The 16,510-nt window shown below is 43.8% G+C and overlaps 1 protein-coding gene across 1 annotated transcript in view; it reads right to left on the reverse strand.

Moving 5' to 3' along the window:
- Positions 1 to 16,510, reverse strand: part of TACR1 (tachykinin receptor 1) — a gene marked incomplete at its 5' end in the record, with an annotated part of 92,644 nt that overhangs the window by 35,848 nt on the left and 40,286 nt on the right. Inside the window, one exon of the mRNA XM_084615194.1 lies at positions 14,037 to 14,231. Coding sequence (XP_084471320.1) covers positions 14,037 to 14,231 — 195 coding nt within the window. The remainder of the gene's footprint in view (positions 1 to 14,036; positions 14,232 to 16,510) is intronic.

Raw genomic sequence — 16,510 nt, forward strand, 5'->3', positions numbered from 1 at the left:
GTTCATGCAAGCAATTGGAGCATTTGGCCAACATCAATCAGTATTAATCATTTAGTGCATCCCGCTAGGAGGTAGGTTTTAGGTCCATTTTATGCATAAATTAATTAACAAAAGATGAGCCATACTCAAAGGTAATGCCTATTCCTTCATGTTTATACACCAGGCAGCAGAATAATAATTCTGATTATACAGGCATCAAAACTTAACAGCTCACAATCACCACAAATAGACCTTCCAATGCAGGGGGAAAAATGGAGAGAGTTCAGGGAGCAGCCATGGGAAGGATTAAAGAATTGGAAAACCTGACTTATGATAGACTCAAGGGGTTCCATCTGTTTTCTTTAACAAAGAGAAGGTTAAGGGATGACTTGATCACCATAAGCTCCTATCTGGGGAACAGAAATTTGATAAGACATCTCTTCAGTCTAGCAGAGAAATGTATAACAAGATCCAATGGCTGGAAGACAAAGCTAGACAACTCCAGACTAGAAAGAAAGTGAAAATTTTAACAGTGAGGGTAATTAACCGTTGGAATAATTTACCAGTGGATTCCACTTCACTGAAGTTTTTTAATTCAGTCATGACTTGCTGTTTTTGTAAAAGACCTGCTCTTATTCAAATGGGAATTACTTCAGGGAAGTCTTATGACCTATGTTATGCAGGAGGTCAGACTATGGGCCGTCTGGCCTTAGAATCTATGACCAGCAAAACTGTCTTCCAAGGGCAGGTGCTGAAATCCTCATCACTCATTCACATCCAGGTGAACTGCAGATTAAACCTTATTCATTCCATCAGGGCTCTATATCAGTGGAGGGAGGCAAAGTTCAGCCACCTCCAGCCAAGAACCAGGACACTAGGTTGGCATGTGACCCCCTTCACCCCCTGTGTACAACCGCCTCTCATTCTCCCCCCTGCCCCCAGTTCCAGGGTTTTTTTTTTTCAGTCTAAGAACTTGATAGTCGCATCTCCCTGTCTTGGTTGCACATTTACCTGGGACTAGTAGATCCACATAAGGACAGTCTGTAGCCACTCCCAAGGCCATTGTCGAGGTGACCTCCTGCTCTGCCCCAGCATGTGCCAGCCAAGGGACTAGTTTGGCAGCATGCAGAGCCTGGGGAAGATGCATGAAGCCTTATGTGGGGCTTCCGGGGTGTGGAGGATTTAGCACTGCCCACCTTCTGTTGCCATTTCAGATAGGCTAGAGAGAGAACTTAAGTCTTGCCTGGGAGCAGAAGTCCCAAGCTGGCTTGTAGGAAAGGTAACTGTAAGAACTGAAATTTTGCTGAGCAGGAATCTGTGGTGTATTGTTAAAAATAGCTGTTCAGATATTTTTGCAATATTAACCGCAAAATAGGTGCAAAAGATACAACAGATGAAATTGCCCAAATACGGGGATAAACAATGAGTAACTATCTGGAGAAAATAACCCAAGATAAGAAGTATGTGCCAAAAGAAGGAACCGGGTAAGGGTTAGTGTGATAAACAAGAAGGGAAAGAAAGGTTATGCTTATCCTAAAACATCATGAGGAAGTAGAACTATGCAGCCTGGATGTAGGCTCTCAGAGAGCTACAGGGGCTGTTGGTAACTGTGTGCCTCTCTGTGTGTGAGCTGGCTTTGCTATTTAATCAATAAATCCAATCAAATAAAAATGGATTTAGCCAAGGTTTGTTGTTGTTGATGAACTAATCCAGACTTGAGAGAAACCCCTCTGCTTAAACCTCTAATCACAGTTAAAATTTGTAATCGATTACTGGTTATCAATTCATTATTAATGATCAGGAAATTATCAATACAGTGCACCAGAGATTAGTTTCACCCTGTATGAGTGGTGTCTGCAGTGACACTTGCAATCAAGCCTTACACTTCCAAGGTATAATCTGAGGGCACAGATCACCAGCTGGGCTCAGGGAGAAATCTGCCCCCTCACCCACACTTCCCCCCATTGTGTAGTGTTGCAATTAGGTACATTGTATAATTTATATGCCGCCTTCTAAAACATCCAGCGCTGACTGCCGTTGGTGGCAGGATGCTGGCTTAGATGAACCAGAGACCCTCCGCAGTGTGATCAGCTCTGGTATGAGGAAGCTTGGGATTTCCCAGCCCAGCTTTTTCAGTGCAGCTCTAGTTTTGGCAGAGGGTGTAAACTGACAACAAAATCGAATGAAATATTCGGTGCTCGGCATGCCAACCTGGAGGCCCTGGTAAAAACATAAGTACAGCCATGCTGTGTCAGACCCATGGTCCATCTAACCCATTATCCTGTCTTTAAAAGGTGGCCAGTGCCAGATCCTTCAAAGGGAATGAACAGGGCAATTACTGAGTGATCCATTCCCTGTCCTCCAGTCACAGCTTCTGGCAGTCAGAGGTTTAGAGATACCCAGAACATGAGATGGCATCCCTGACCATCTTAGCTAATCAGAGAGAGAAGGTGGATAAGGTAATATCTTTTATTGGACAAACTTCTGTTGGTGACAGAGAAACCCACATTGTCCGACACAACTACACTGCATACTCCTTGGCTAATAGCCATTGATGGACCTATCCTCCAGGACCGTATCTAATTCTTTTTTTTTAACCCAGTTATACTTTTGGCTTTCACGTGAACTGCTGGCACCAAGTTCCACAAGTTGACTGTGCGTTGTGTGAAGAAGTGCTTCCTTATGTTTGTTTTAAACCTGCTGCCTATTAATGTCATCGAGTGACCCCTAGTTTGTGTGTTATGAGAAGGAGTAAGTCACACTTCCTTATTTACTTTCTCTACACCAGTCATGATTTTAAAGACTTAGTCTCCTCTTTTCCAAGCTGAAAAGTCCCCGTCTTTTTAATCTCTCCTCATTTAGAAGCTGTTCCATATCCCTGATTAATTGGTTGCTCTTCTCTATACCTTTTCCAATTCTATGCATCTTTTTAGAGATGGGGTGACCAGAACTGCGTGCAGGATTCCAGGTGTGGGTGTACCATGGATTTGTATAGTGGCATTACGATATTTTCTGTTTTATTCTCTATCCTAATTATTATCTAGCTGTGCCAATTCATTTGTTTCTAATGCCTTTCCAGCCACCTGGTCGACTTCCTGCAGCAGAGGAGACTCAAAGGTTTGCCTCAGTGCACGATGGAGCAGCATTTCCCCTGCACGAATCACGCTGGAGTGATTTGCTGTTTGCTGCCCCATTAGGGTAATACACTTAGTCCCGTTTGAGATGAACAGCAGCGCTTCAGAGAAGAACCTTTCAGTGCAACTGCATGGTGGGCTGCAGGACACATGGCTTGTACAAAACAGCCTCTTAAAGCTGCTGGTACATACAGCAGGATTCACCAAAATACGGGTAGCTAGATTCCACCTGCTCAGCAGTGGTAGGGTACACTAGCCTGGGGAGAGGACCCAGCGAGCCCTTCCCAGCAGGTTAATCGGCTGGCCTAGGACCCAGGCCGGAGCTCAGTTCCCATCTCTCTGACTCCTGACCTAAAGCAGTTTGCTTCCTCTTTGTGCTCCCCCATAATTTTTCCATTCTCCAACCCTTTGTCTGGGCCTGTCTGTTTAGATTATAAACTCACTCTGGCTGGATGTCTGTATAGTACCTAGCACAACGGGGCCCTGAGCTCAGTTGGGGATGGGTCAGCTAGCGCACTTGGCAGGAACAGTAGAACAATGGTGGCCCATCGATTTCCTGGATGGCTGTGTGGTGGAGGACACTGGCTACACTGCCTCACCCCCAGGGATGCCCTCCCTGCATGTCTCCCAGTCCTTAAGCATTGCTCCTTCGAAAGGTATCACATCTGCAGGCATGGTCACTCATGCAAAACGTGTCCTTTGCTTTGTTTGTGCTGTCCAGGCTCATCAGAGCCACTGTAAAGCCCCATGGTCTTCATCATTCGTAACTCGGGATAGGCGTAGCTTTTTGGAGGAAAAAACAGCCTGAAGGCAGGGATAACGGAACACATTCACCCAATGCTAATTGAAGGACAAACGCCCTGCGATCATCAATAAGTTGCCTTGTATTTTCTGCAATATCAACCCTTCTACAAGGATATTTCTACAAGGAACTGATAGAAAAATGTGACATTTTCGCTAAGTGTCGCTGGTTTCCTGACAGCCTCGGTGAAGATAAATAGGTTTTAAATGAGGGTGATCCCAATGCAAGATGCAATGGCTCTGCCCATTCAAAGCCAGAGGCTTAGAGCGCTTAGCTGGATATTTTTCTTCAGCTGACAAGACGCTAGACAAGCATCAAGAGTGCCAGCGTACCTGGGATGAATTCTAAACGGGATCACAAAGGCTTTTGTTTGAAAGAAATAGTGAGGAGAGTGGATTTAGTCAGCCCTTGAAAAGGATGCCCAAGTTTTCCCAATTCTCCCAGGGAAACAGAGTTACAAAGAATCTGCATGGAAAAGCAGCCCAAGCTTGTACTCCAGCAGCTGGGACTGTACAACAAGGGTTGGATCACTTGATAAATTACCCTGTTCTGTTCTCTTCTCTCCCTCTGACACACCGGTCATTGCTGGAAACCAGGATACTGGGCTAGATGAACCATTGGTCTGACCTAGTACGGCCGTTCTTATGACATTGTAGTATGAACAACACATAATTGGGAAGTCTCATTTTGTTTGCGAGCACTCAGAGCAGCCTGGAGGAAGCCTCTGATGACAGCAGCCTGCATTTGATTGTAGTTCAGCCTGGAGACGTGCGGATTACTCCCTAACAGATGTTTATTCCACCCAAAGACAGGGTGTCCTCTGTATCTTTACTGGAATTCCGAGGATTTCCCCCTCAAGCTGTGTAGCAAAATCTCTAGGCTAAATAGGACTCATGTTGGAACCAGTCAACATGGCTCTTTAATCACCCAAAGTCTTGTTTCACTCACATCCTTGCCCCTCCTTCATAACTAGAGAACCCTGGTTTAGCAGTGCTCCCAGGCTGAGATGCAAGAGAGTCGCTGAAATACATTCTTCTGTAACGCTAGTTTAATTCAGTCTGAGTCTATGCATTTTTAATGGTCCAACTGAGAGGATAATTTAGTTTCAGGGCTTGGATTAGGGCCTCAATTATGTAGCAATTCCAAGCACAGTTACTGAGCTGGTTCCACAGCAGGTACCTGCCTGATGTCTTACGCCACACCTTTCATCTGAGGGCGTTAATGTTCCCATTTTACAGAAGAAGCTGAGTCATGGATGAATTCTGAGGGAAGACCTATTGGGTGAGCCAGGAAAAGAACCCAGAAGTCCTGACTCCTTCCTCTGTTTTTATCACCAAGGCCTTGCCTACACAGAGGAAACTGACTGGCATAGCTACTCCAGAATAATTATTCTACGGTAGCTATTCCAGTGTAGCTCCCCTGTGTGGATGCTATTCTGGAAAAAGAGATTTTATTCTGGAATAATCACTCTGCCATCAAAGTGAAGTAATTATTCCAGAATAAAATGACTATTATTCTGAAGTAGTGTCCACAAGGGGAGCTATTCCGGGATAGCTACAGCAGAATAATTATTATGGAATAGCTATGCTGGTCAATTTCTCCATGTAGACAAGCCCCAAGATGCTTCCTTGATTGCTTCCTTTTTAAACAGCACTCCATTGTTTTGCCCCCAGAAGACAGACTATTGTACACTCGTGCATGTCCTATGCTGATTGTTGAAGTTGAGTGGGGAGGGGGAAAGGAAGTGTGTGCATGACCCTGGGCCTAGTTGGATAAGATCACCTCGCTGTAAACTGACATCCAAAGTGGTTACCATGCGAGGAATTGAGGCAGACTGGAGAAAGTGCTCTGTTACTCTAAAGTCTCTGGCAGAGATTAGCTCATGTGGGGTATTTATATTCGGACACCTCTCTGCAGAGAGATTATCAAAGAATTCACTGTGCATTGTTACTTCTCAACTTGGACACGGAGTCACAAGTGCAAGAGCAAAGCATGTGCTTTTTGCTGACACGTGTAGAAAGATTCATAGATTATAAGGCCAGAAAGGACCATTGTGATCATCTAGTCTGACCTCCTGTATAAACACAGGTCATAGAACTTCCCTCAATTCCTGTTTTGAACTTGAATTTATAGTTTAGAAAAACATCAGTCTCGATTTTAAGAATGTCTACCACTAACCCTTGGTAAATTGTTCTAATGGTTAATTACTCTAACTGTTAAAAATTTGCACCTTATTGCTAGTATGAATTTGTCTAGCTTCAATTTCCAGCCATTGGATCTTGTTTACTTTTCTCTGCTAGATTGAAGAGCCCTCTATTATCAAATTTCTGTTCCCCAAATAGGAACTTCTCGACTGTGATCAAATCACCCCTTAGCCTTCTCTTTGCTAAGCTAAGCAGATGGAACGCCTTGAATCTATCATAAATCAGGTTTTCCAAGCCTTTAATCGTTCTCACGGCTGCTCCCTGAACTCTCTCCAGTTAACATCCTTCTTGAATTGTGGACACCAGAACTGGCTCTCGTAGTAATCGCACCAATGCCAAAGAAAGAGGTAAGAAACCTCCTCTGCTCCCCTGCTTATACAACCAAAGATTGCATTAGCCCCTTTGGTCACCGCATCGCATTGGGGGCATATGTTCGGTTGATTATCCGCTAGAGCCCCTGGTCTTTTTCACCGTCACTGCTTCCCAGGAAAGAGTCCCCTCTCTTGTAATTATAGCAGAGATTCTTTGCTTCTATCTGTATGCCCTGTGCAGCATCTCTCGGCACGCATTAGAAAAAGCAACAGAATCAATCATTGTGCACCGAGAGGCATAAAATCCTCGTTCATTTCAGACAGGCACCTATATTTTGGGGCTTATCTAAGTCTCTGGACCTTTGAGACTTCCCTGCTCCTCTAATACCATGGTTTTCAAACGTATTTGATTGCTCTCCCCCCCCCGCCGCCCTTCTTAGTGTCTGTACTAGTTCACCTTCCCCGGGCACCCAGCCAGCAGCCACCACTCTGGGTTGCCCAGCTCCGAAGGCAGAGTGGAGAGCGGCGGCTGCTGGCTAGGCACCTAGTTCTGAAGGCAGCGCGGCCGCCAGCAGCAGCGGAGAAGTAAGAGTGGCCTGGCATGGCAATGCCACACTTACTTCTCTGCTGGTGATGCTACCCTCAGAGCTGGGCACCCAGACAGCAGTCACTGCTCTCCAGCCACCCAGCTCTGAATGAGCGCAGTAAGTTGTTCCCTGCCCCCCCTTCCCTAACGCATCTCTCGCATCCTCCCCAGACTACATTCTACCATGTACCTCAGTTTGAGAGCCTCTGCTCTATTACCTACGCTGTGATATTAAAAAGGGAGTGGAATGTCGGGCAAGCAGTATCCAAAGCTGCTACTGCCTTGTCCCCCTTCCTAATAGCAGTCAACGGACACTTGCCTGCGTAACGGAAGTCAGGATTTCGTCCCAGCTGTAACCTGTGGAAGTGCTTCGTTTCGTCAAAGGCAAAGGAGACATGGAGAAATGAGGCTGCTCAGAGTCCAGGCTCCCTTTCTCTGGGTATTTATTAATGCAAGAAATAATCTGTTCCGTGATCTGGTGATTAAGGCCCCCCAAGCTGTTAACAAGCATTGGATCCTCACTCTGCCTCCAAGCTGAGTCTAAAGATTTAGGTTAATGACCTGCCAAATTCTGAAAACCCATTGGTTTAATTAGACTACAGTGCATGATCCTGAACAAAGTAACAAGCCAGCTACGTACCGCCTGCCAATAAGTCAGTCACTGAAACCGTACGACAGGCTGGAGGTGAATATGGCAGTGTTTCATCGGAAGTTGATCTTTGCTTTCAGTTTCTTCCTCCTTCCCGCCTTAGATGAGTTTGTGATCAGAGCCTGAGCTCCTCTACTTTGCACGAAGAGTGTTTCGTGTGGGCAGTGGCAGGGCAAGCTTCCCTGCAGAGACAACCCACGCCTGAGAATAGTGGGGGTGAGGGCAACCAGCTTCAGCAGTGTTCGTGTCAGTACAAGCCAAGCATCAAATTTCGGGACGGGGACATGATCCCATTTGCCCCCCACGCATTGCCTCTGCTTCCCTTCATGGCTCCATGCCAGGGATACTGTGTATTTTGGCTGGGTTTTTGAAAGGAGCCTAAAGGGTTTGGGAACCTCACTACCTTAGGCTCCCTTGACGTATCCGGGCCATAATCCCGTGAAGCGAAGTCACCAAATACTGCCCAATTCCAGCAAGTCTTCACAGAGCTATCCCACCCTACCTTTTTTTTTTTAATGTAGGCCATAATTACAAGATGGGGGCTCTATCCTTTGTACCTATTATCTGTCGAGATATAACCACAGCATGAGAACTTACAACGCGCCAGAGACTACCCAGAACTTCCTATCCAGCATGTTATGGATAACGTACCCAACAACACCTGAAATCGCATCTTCCATTCCAAAACAAGCACATTATTACTGACCCACCAAGCCGCCCTCCCGGTTTCGACCCGCCACGCAGACTTGGACTATGTTGAGCTGGGTCTGAATAAGCCAGCCTATCAGGCTGACCAGCATTATTTCTTTGTGCTTCCATGTCTATCCTATTGTCTCCTGTTGTCTTTTGTCTTGTGCTTAGATCAGAAGCTGTAGGGACAAGGGGCCGTCTTTTTGTTCTGTGTTTGTACCGCGCCTAGCACAATGGGGTCCTGGTCCATGACTACAGCTCCTCGGTGCTTCGGTAATACGAATAATTAACAAGCTGTGATGTCGTTGTTATCCGTTATGCAACCACATTCTGCTGCAGCAGGTAGGTCCAAAGCTGGTATAACTGTGAGTAGCTGTGCTTGGGATTTCAGAGCATTTTCATCTTAGCAGTGGCTAATTTTGTCATGAAAGGCGTAATTAACATTCTCCTCCTTAGTAACTTGTTTGCTGCTCATCAGCGTCATAAGAATTGCCCAGGGCCTCTGAGCCAGTGTGTTGTCACTGTAACTAACAAAATGCAATTAGGGGATGAAACGCAGGGGGCACATTGAGCCTTCCGGTTGACAGACTGACAAGAGAACAAATTTCCCAGTCTCTGGCGCTCAGAGCGAGAGACATTGTCTCTCTTTATACAACCATGACCAGAAAAATTCACCTATTTGTAGTACTTGTTTGTGGCTTGTAGAGCAGAAAGAATGTAGCTAAGGAAATATTGAGAGCTATGCTTAATTTATTTTTCTGCATGAATTGTATGCTGAGGCCACATGTGCTTCCAGCCGTCCAAGACAATCCAGCCAAAAGCTTCATGGCTTCCCCAAACTTTTCACTGTCACAAATCCATCGATTATGATGTGTAAAGAGCCGCCATGTGTAATACGGTCTATGCAATGGCAATAATATAGATACGTTCGCTCATATCGCACATCAGTAGATTAATCTGCCTCACAGTGACACTTCTCAAAGGATTCAATCCGTGAACTAGCATGAGATAGTGTTGTCAAGTAAATAGGGCACTGGGCTGGGAGTCAGGAGATCTGGGTGCTAGTCCAGTTCTGCCACTAACCTTCTGTGTAACCTTGGTCAAGTCCCTTTGCCTCCCACCCGTTCCATTTTGTCTATTTAAACTAAAAGGTCTCTCAGCAGTGACTGTCTCGCTATGTATTTGCACAGTGCCTAGCACAAGGGGCCTAAGTCAGGACTCTAGGTGCATAAATACAAATAATAAATAATACTAATTATCTGAACCTCCCAATGTTTGAAGTTCCCCAGTCGCTATAATTGACTAGATCATCTCTACTATGAATTCTGGGCCATTACGTGTCTCTGATTTGGGGCGCTGCATCAAGATTTGATACCCTTGAAATAGCTCTTAGAGAAATATTTGCTTTGGCTTCAACCAGTTTGATAATGAGTTTAGCAACCTGAACCCTAGCTGATCATTCCTCTGGGTTTTAGATCGCTAATGTCTTTTTGAACTCGTGACATTTCACTCACCCTCTGATTAAGCTTCTACAGAAAGGAAGTGAAACAGCCAGCCTCCCTGACATCAGAAGTGCAAAACAAAGATGGCTGCACTGCTGTCAAAGCAGTGGGGTCACCCAGAACCTTGAAATGCTAGAAATAATTAGAAGGAACCTCAGTAGGAGGAAAATATATGCATGCTAGGTAAACTCCTACCAGGTCTTTCATCTGCCAGTCTTGCTCAGGCTTTATAATATACACATAGAGAGAGAGCACCTGGGTGATTTGATGTTAAAGTGTTTGTTTCTTGGCATGAGTTTAGGATGGTTATATTACTCGTTCACAAGTGGCTTAAGTGAAAATTAAGGAGGCATTCTGGAGCTCTCAGTGTGGCCCAGTGGCTAAAAGAGTTAATATGATCCTGGGGTGTATAAAAAGGGGAATCTCAAGTTGGAGCCGAGAGGTTATTTTACCTCTGTATTTGGAACTGGTATGGCCGCTGCCTGAATCCTGTGACCAGTTCTGGAGTCCGCAGTTCAAGGAGGTTGATGAATTGGAGAGGGTTCAGAGAAGACCCAGAGAATGGTTAAAGAAAACATCCCTTATAGTGATAGACTCAAAGAGCTCAAGCTATTTAGCTTAACAAAAAGAAGGTTAAGGGGTGACTAGATTCATCTACTACGAGCCACATGTTGAATAAGTATTTAATAATGGGTTCTTCAATCTAGTACAGGAAAGTCTAACACAGTCCAATGGCTGGAAGTTGAAGCTAGACAAATTCACACTGGAAATAGGGTGTAAATTTTTCACAGTGAGAGTAATTAACCATTGGAACAATTTACCAAGGGTCGTGGTGGATTCTCCATCACTGACAACATTTTAAATCAAGATTGGATGATTTTCTAAAATCTCTGCTCTAGGAATTAGTTGGAGGAAGTTCTCTGGCCTGTGTTAGACACATAGATCAGAGGTTCGCAACCAGGGATCTGGGGCCTACTGGGGGGCCATGAGCAGGTTTCCACCAAAATAAACCAGAGAACAGGGCCAGTGTTAAACTTGCTGCAGCCCAGTCAAAAAGCCAAAGTTCGAGCCCCACTGAGGGCTGAAAGCCAAAGCCAGAGCAACTTAGCTCTATGGTGTGGGGCCCTGGGCAATTGCCCTGCTTGCTACCACCTAACACGTGGCTTTTCATCTACTGGATATGCAGAAAACCAGTTGTTGTGGCACAGGTGGGCCATGGCATTTTTTAGCATGTTGAAGGGGGGCCTCAGAAAGAAAAAGGTTGAAAACCCCTGGACTAGATGATCACAATGGTCCCTTCTGACTTTGAGTCTGACCCTCTTCAAGATTGGCCCCAAGGATGGGGCAGCATAAGGCTAAAGGGCTGATTTGTACTAATTAGGGCTGGGTTGATGGTTTAGAAATAGATTGGTCAACTCTTAAGGAAAATTCCTACAGAAGTTTATGTAGGGGGCCATCTCCTTTCTCTTACCCATGCTGGAGAATTTAAAAGAGAATCCTATCCCTGCTATAAAATTTTAGAAGATGGTTCAAAATGCCCTTAGGAAGGATTTAATTCGCTATTGAATTCAATAGGATTTTCAGAGTAGTTTTTAATATAAACCTATTGGCTTCCACCACAGGATTTTTGTTTTATAAGCAAAGCATGTTTGACCCAGCTGTTCTAGTGTTCTATGAATCTGAATTTCTGTGAGTTTAGGTTCAGCAGGTCTTAAATCCTGCATGGCAAGGTCATAATAGCATCCTGGAGGAGCCCATACACTCCAAAGAAGCATATCTGCATTTCAAGTTAAGAGAGGGTCAGGTATAATGGAGAAATGGCTGCTGTTGGCACATAATCATGGACATAAGCGCTGGAAAGGATCTTTTCAGTCAGCTGTTCCATCCCTCCCAGCCAACGCAGAACTATTCTGTACGGCACTGTACGGTTTTAGGAGCTTTGCCAAGTTTGCATGGCCGCCTTTGTGAGGCTTTTCCACAGGCTAACATTCCTCATGACAATGAAGTATTTCCTTTTCCTAACTTTGTGCCATTACTCCTAGCTTTCCATCCTTGGCCCACCCTCGCCAATTCTTCTACCGCCTCAAAGTATTTACTTGGAGATGGTTCTCATGCCCCTTTCACTCATTGCTTAGCCAAGCCATCCATACCAAACTCTTTTCATCTCTCCTCCTTAAATCCAAACCCTTAATCATTTTAGTTACCTGTCCCTGAATTTCCTCCATTTTGTCAGCGTCCTTCTGATATAGCTCCATTTTGCCATTTCCTTCCAGAATTGTACTCACTCTATGAAGCATTTTAAGACACAGTTTACATGAAAGGTGCCATACAAAATAAAGCTGCATTAAACTACAAGCATAAATAATGCCCTAAGAGGAATGCACAATCCATCTGCATCCGCAGAGATAGGACAGGATATTTTATCATCCCTTCAATGAAATTTCCATTAAGAACTAGCTTTAAAGGACAGAAAACAGCCAGGCACAGCAATGGCTCTGGTGTAGCATTTTGATCATCGGTAGTACCACATCCAGTTTAATTTATATTTCCATGTATTCAATAGGATTTAGTTACCTAGGGCCCTTATGCTGAACAGTTCCTTAATCCACAAATGAGAACCTTACTCACTCTGAATAGCACTTTACCCATGAGTTATCGGAATCTGGCCACCAATAATCTTAGTTGGTTTTGTTTATTTGTATTTTTATCTCCATTTAGTTGGAGTCTTCCCAAGAGTCTTCCCAAGCTGATCATAGAAGTTAAACTGTAGAAAATTCATCAAAAATTTTCCAACAGAATTTTTCCATTGGAATATGTTGCTTTGTCTAAATGTTCTGTGGGAATGTGTGGGAAAAGTTTTGTTTAGGGGGGAAAAATGGAAATGAAGCATAAAAAACATTTTGATCTCTGCTGAATGGAACATTTTGATTTTTTGTTTCAAAAGTTATTTTTATCACTTATAATATAATGTAAAACAATATAACACTGCAAAAAATCTAAATAAAAATGAAAATTTTCAATTAACCCAAAACAATTTAAAAAAAATCATGTCATGGATACTTTGAAATTTGAGGTCTCTGTTCTGAATCAGAACAAAAGCAGATTTAAAAAGTGGGGAATTTCTCTGCAAAATGGAAATTTACAGTTCCTGCATAACACTACTGAATTGCACATTGGTGCAATGAGCCAAATTTGTCTTTGGTGTAGCTCTGGAATTAGACCATGGATAAGTGTGGCCCAATTAGTTCAGTAGGGAAAAAATACATTACCAGCAACAGCATCTTTGTCATGATCAGCCAATATGACTTTCTTTTGCATTCAAGCTTGGTCAATACTTGTATGGAAGGCCTTCAGAGAAAACCAAACTATTGTTCTGTACTGACCTCATTTCCCTCCCTCCTATTCAACTGCCTAAGAAGGGGTACATGAGAGAGAATATTTAAAAGTTCTTGACCTTAAGTGTATGTACCTTGCCTGAAAGAGATAATAAATCTATTGTTGTGTAAAGTAAACATACAATGGATGCAGTACCATGGGATATTATAGGGTTTACTTACATCCTTTCTAGAATTAAAAAAAGAAAATTGGTAACTACTTGTACGCTCGTATGCTGCATTGTAAATGGAATTGGATGCTTTTGTTAGATCAGAGGCTGTATGGTCCAGTGGCTAAGGCGCTAAATGCAGAGTCAAGAGCCCTGAGTTTTGTTCATGGCTCCACCACTTTGTGTCCGGGGCAATTCCCTGCATTTCTGTGTGCCGGTTTCCTCAACTGGGGATAGTGATAACCTCCTTTAAGTGCTCTGAGATTCTCAAGTGAAGGAAGAGCTATAGTGTATAAGGGCTAAAATATTGCCATGATACTGAATCTTGCTTCAGGGGCTCAACAAACTTAGGAGAGGGAAGACATTTTCGTCATGGAATATAATAGTGGGAATATTTGTATGGGAACCCTCCCACAGCACTGAGTAGGTGGCATACATTGAAATCAGGTGGGTGTATCCCATCAAACCAAATGTCCTGTGATTGCCAGGAGCCTGCACCCCTTCCCATCTTTCCCCGCCCCCTTCTGTGTCTGTGTATATTTCACAGTTTTTTCCCTCTGTAGAATGCATCCTTTCTATGCTGTGTAGCCTCCCCCACCCCCTTGCTTTTCACTGTAGGAAAAGGAAAGACTCACGTTTTTTCATATGCCCTGGTGTCGTGCTCCGGCCATTCCAGCAGACACACCACCCTGTTGGGAAGCTCTGCTGTCATAGAGTAATAACCCTGCGGGAATGCCAGCAATAAAGCCAGGAACCAAATAATGCCGATGACCACCCTGGTGGCTGTGGCTGACAATCTGGGTTGCAATGGATGGATAATAGCCATGTACCTGTAACAGAGAGAGCGAGAGCAGGGCTTTAAAAATGAAGCAGCGCAATGTGGCACGTAAAAGACATGGATTCTTCTTCAATGAGACTGTTAACATAGTAAAGGATCTTCTCCATGGGATTGCAGGTAGCAGAATGTGGCAGCACAAGAATAGCTGAGATCTGTTTATTTTGTAATGATCTCTGTTCATGGGGTTTGAACCCATGACCTGCAACGTTAAAGCACCATTTGAGCTAAAGTACTATCTCTATATGGACCGGGCAGCAGAGGGAGGATGCAACACACACATACACCCATGTTAGATAACCCCCCCCCCAAAAAAAGAGTACTGCTTATTGGCTTGTTTGATAGTGATTTGGTGGCATAAAGTTGTTGGTTTCTCAATTAACTGGTGTTTTCTCAAGTCTTTTTTTCAAACTCCTCCTTTAATAGCTTTTTACCATTTTGGGGAGGCTCTTTCCCATGGAAGCGCATAGAGCTTGGTTTCCCTATCTAGTTCTAGCCAGTTTGGGATGAAGAATGATTTGCAGAAGTTCTTTGCATCATTTTGAGTGAGGAATAAATGTGACAACACCGCAACACATTCATAAATCAGAACAGAGGGGAAATTCAACAAATGATGCGCCCAGTGCTACATCTGATCTGTACAAAGTGATTGCTTAATCCAGTTCCTAACAGACAAGTAACCATAGTTCTCTTTCCAGCTGGTGCTAATGAGTAATCTCAGCAGAGAGACAAAGGGATGAATCTGTAGCTACTTTAAGGCCCCCATCAACGTAGTATTGGAGCATTTAATAATTTCTGTCCACACTGCATCTCTGTGAAGTAGGAATATGTTGTTTATCCTCATTGTACAGATAGTGAACTGAGGCACAGAGACACCATTGTGAGAAGGAGCCGGATTTTAAAAGGTATTGAGATACCTAACTCCCATTGAAATCAATGGCAGTGCAGTAATTAAATACCTTTAACAAGTCAGACCAAGGGCATGCAGGAAGACTGTGGCAAAGCTGGGAATTGAACCAACATTGTCTGAGTTATAGCCTGTTGCCTTAACCACCAGACCATCCTTCCTCTTTGAATGCCCCAATGGGAATAGGAATGGGGTAACCCTCTCAGCCCTTTCTGTGGCTGCAGTTCATAGGCATGGGTTACAGATATCACTGACAATTTTGAGGTGTCTCCCAGGTAATAATAACCACATGGTTTTCCTCAGTGGATTCATGCTGCAAGGAATTTGGGGGGGAAATCATCTGAGTGCTGCTGATCTGGCAGTTTTTCCTTGTTCATTTCCCTTACTTCCTTTGTCATGGTGAGTATATAATTACATGCAATTTATTTTATTATATAGTGTTAATTCCTTTTCCTGACTTCAGGTATGCAATTTTTGTCAAGCCCAAACCTCAGTGCATCTGATACTTTTGCCATACAAAAAGAGGGGTTATTTTGTGCCTAAACCCACAATAGTAATTTGTGTCTGCTGAGCTAGTCAAGCAGGTGTTCATGTTAAATGTGGCGCTAAATTGCAGCCAGAGCCATTATGCCTTTCTGTGTCAGAAAACCTCTGTTACTTGTGTGTATATTTTGTAATCAACATTAATACCTTTAGGCAGGTTGCAATTTCCCAGAACTTGCTGATTATTTATTTTTTTCTTTAGAATAAAGCCAAATAGGAGGAAAGGGGGGAAATCTATATATCTCGTAGATTTGTTGCTGGTTTTCTTTAAATAATGACAATGATAAATAATTTCATAAGAGCTCAAAAAGCAGGGATAATATGCAAAAGGGCTTATCACTGGTAAAGATAAATAATATTGAAGGAAAAAATAGTGTCCCTGCTAGCTGCCCTGAAGTAGCAGATGCTGATGCCTTGCAGGATAGCTTCCAGTTGGAGGAGAAATCAGTGATGCGGTGTCTGGGTGTATTGTTAATGCAACTGTTTATTTACGCAGTATACACCAGTCCTTGAACAGAGGTAGTCACAAACAGCATGCAGGCAATCCTTTTTTCAGGAATCTCAGCCAAAACTTGAATGTCCACTTCCTAAGGGCAAGAATTGACTCTGGTTAGAGAGATTAAGGCAGAGAGCAGCCTCTCTGTTTGCCACAGCTCCCTTGAAATGGAACATCATCACAAAACAATAGTGCAACATTTCTTCACAAGCTGATCAGTGCGTGTAGGCTGAGGGAAAGAATTTGTAAAACCGTGTGTAAGGGTGCCACTGGTGACACCTGCCATAACAGGAAATACTGTATAAAGCTGTGGATATTACTGTGACAT

The sequence above is a fragment of the Lepidochelys olivacea genome, assembly GCF_965140295.1.
Source record: "Lepidochelys olivacea isolate rLepOli2 genome assembly, chromosome: 26".
NCBI classification, from domain to species: Eukaryota; Metazoa; Chordata; order Testudines; family Cheloniidae; genus Lepidochelys; species Lepidochelys olivacea.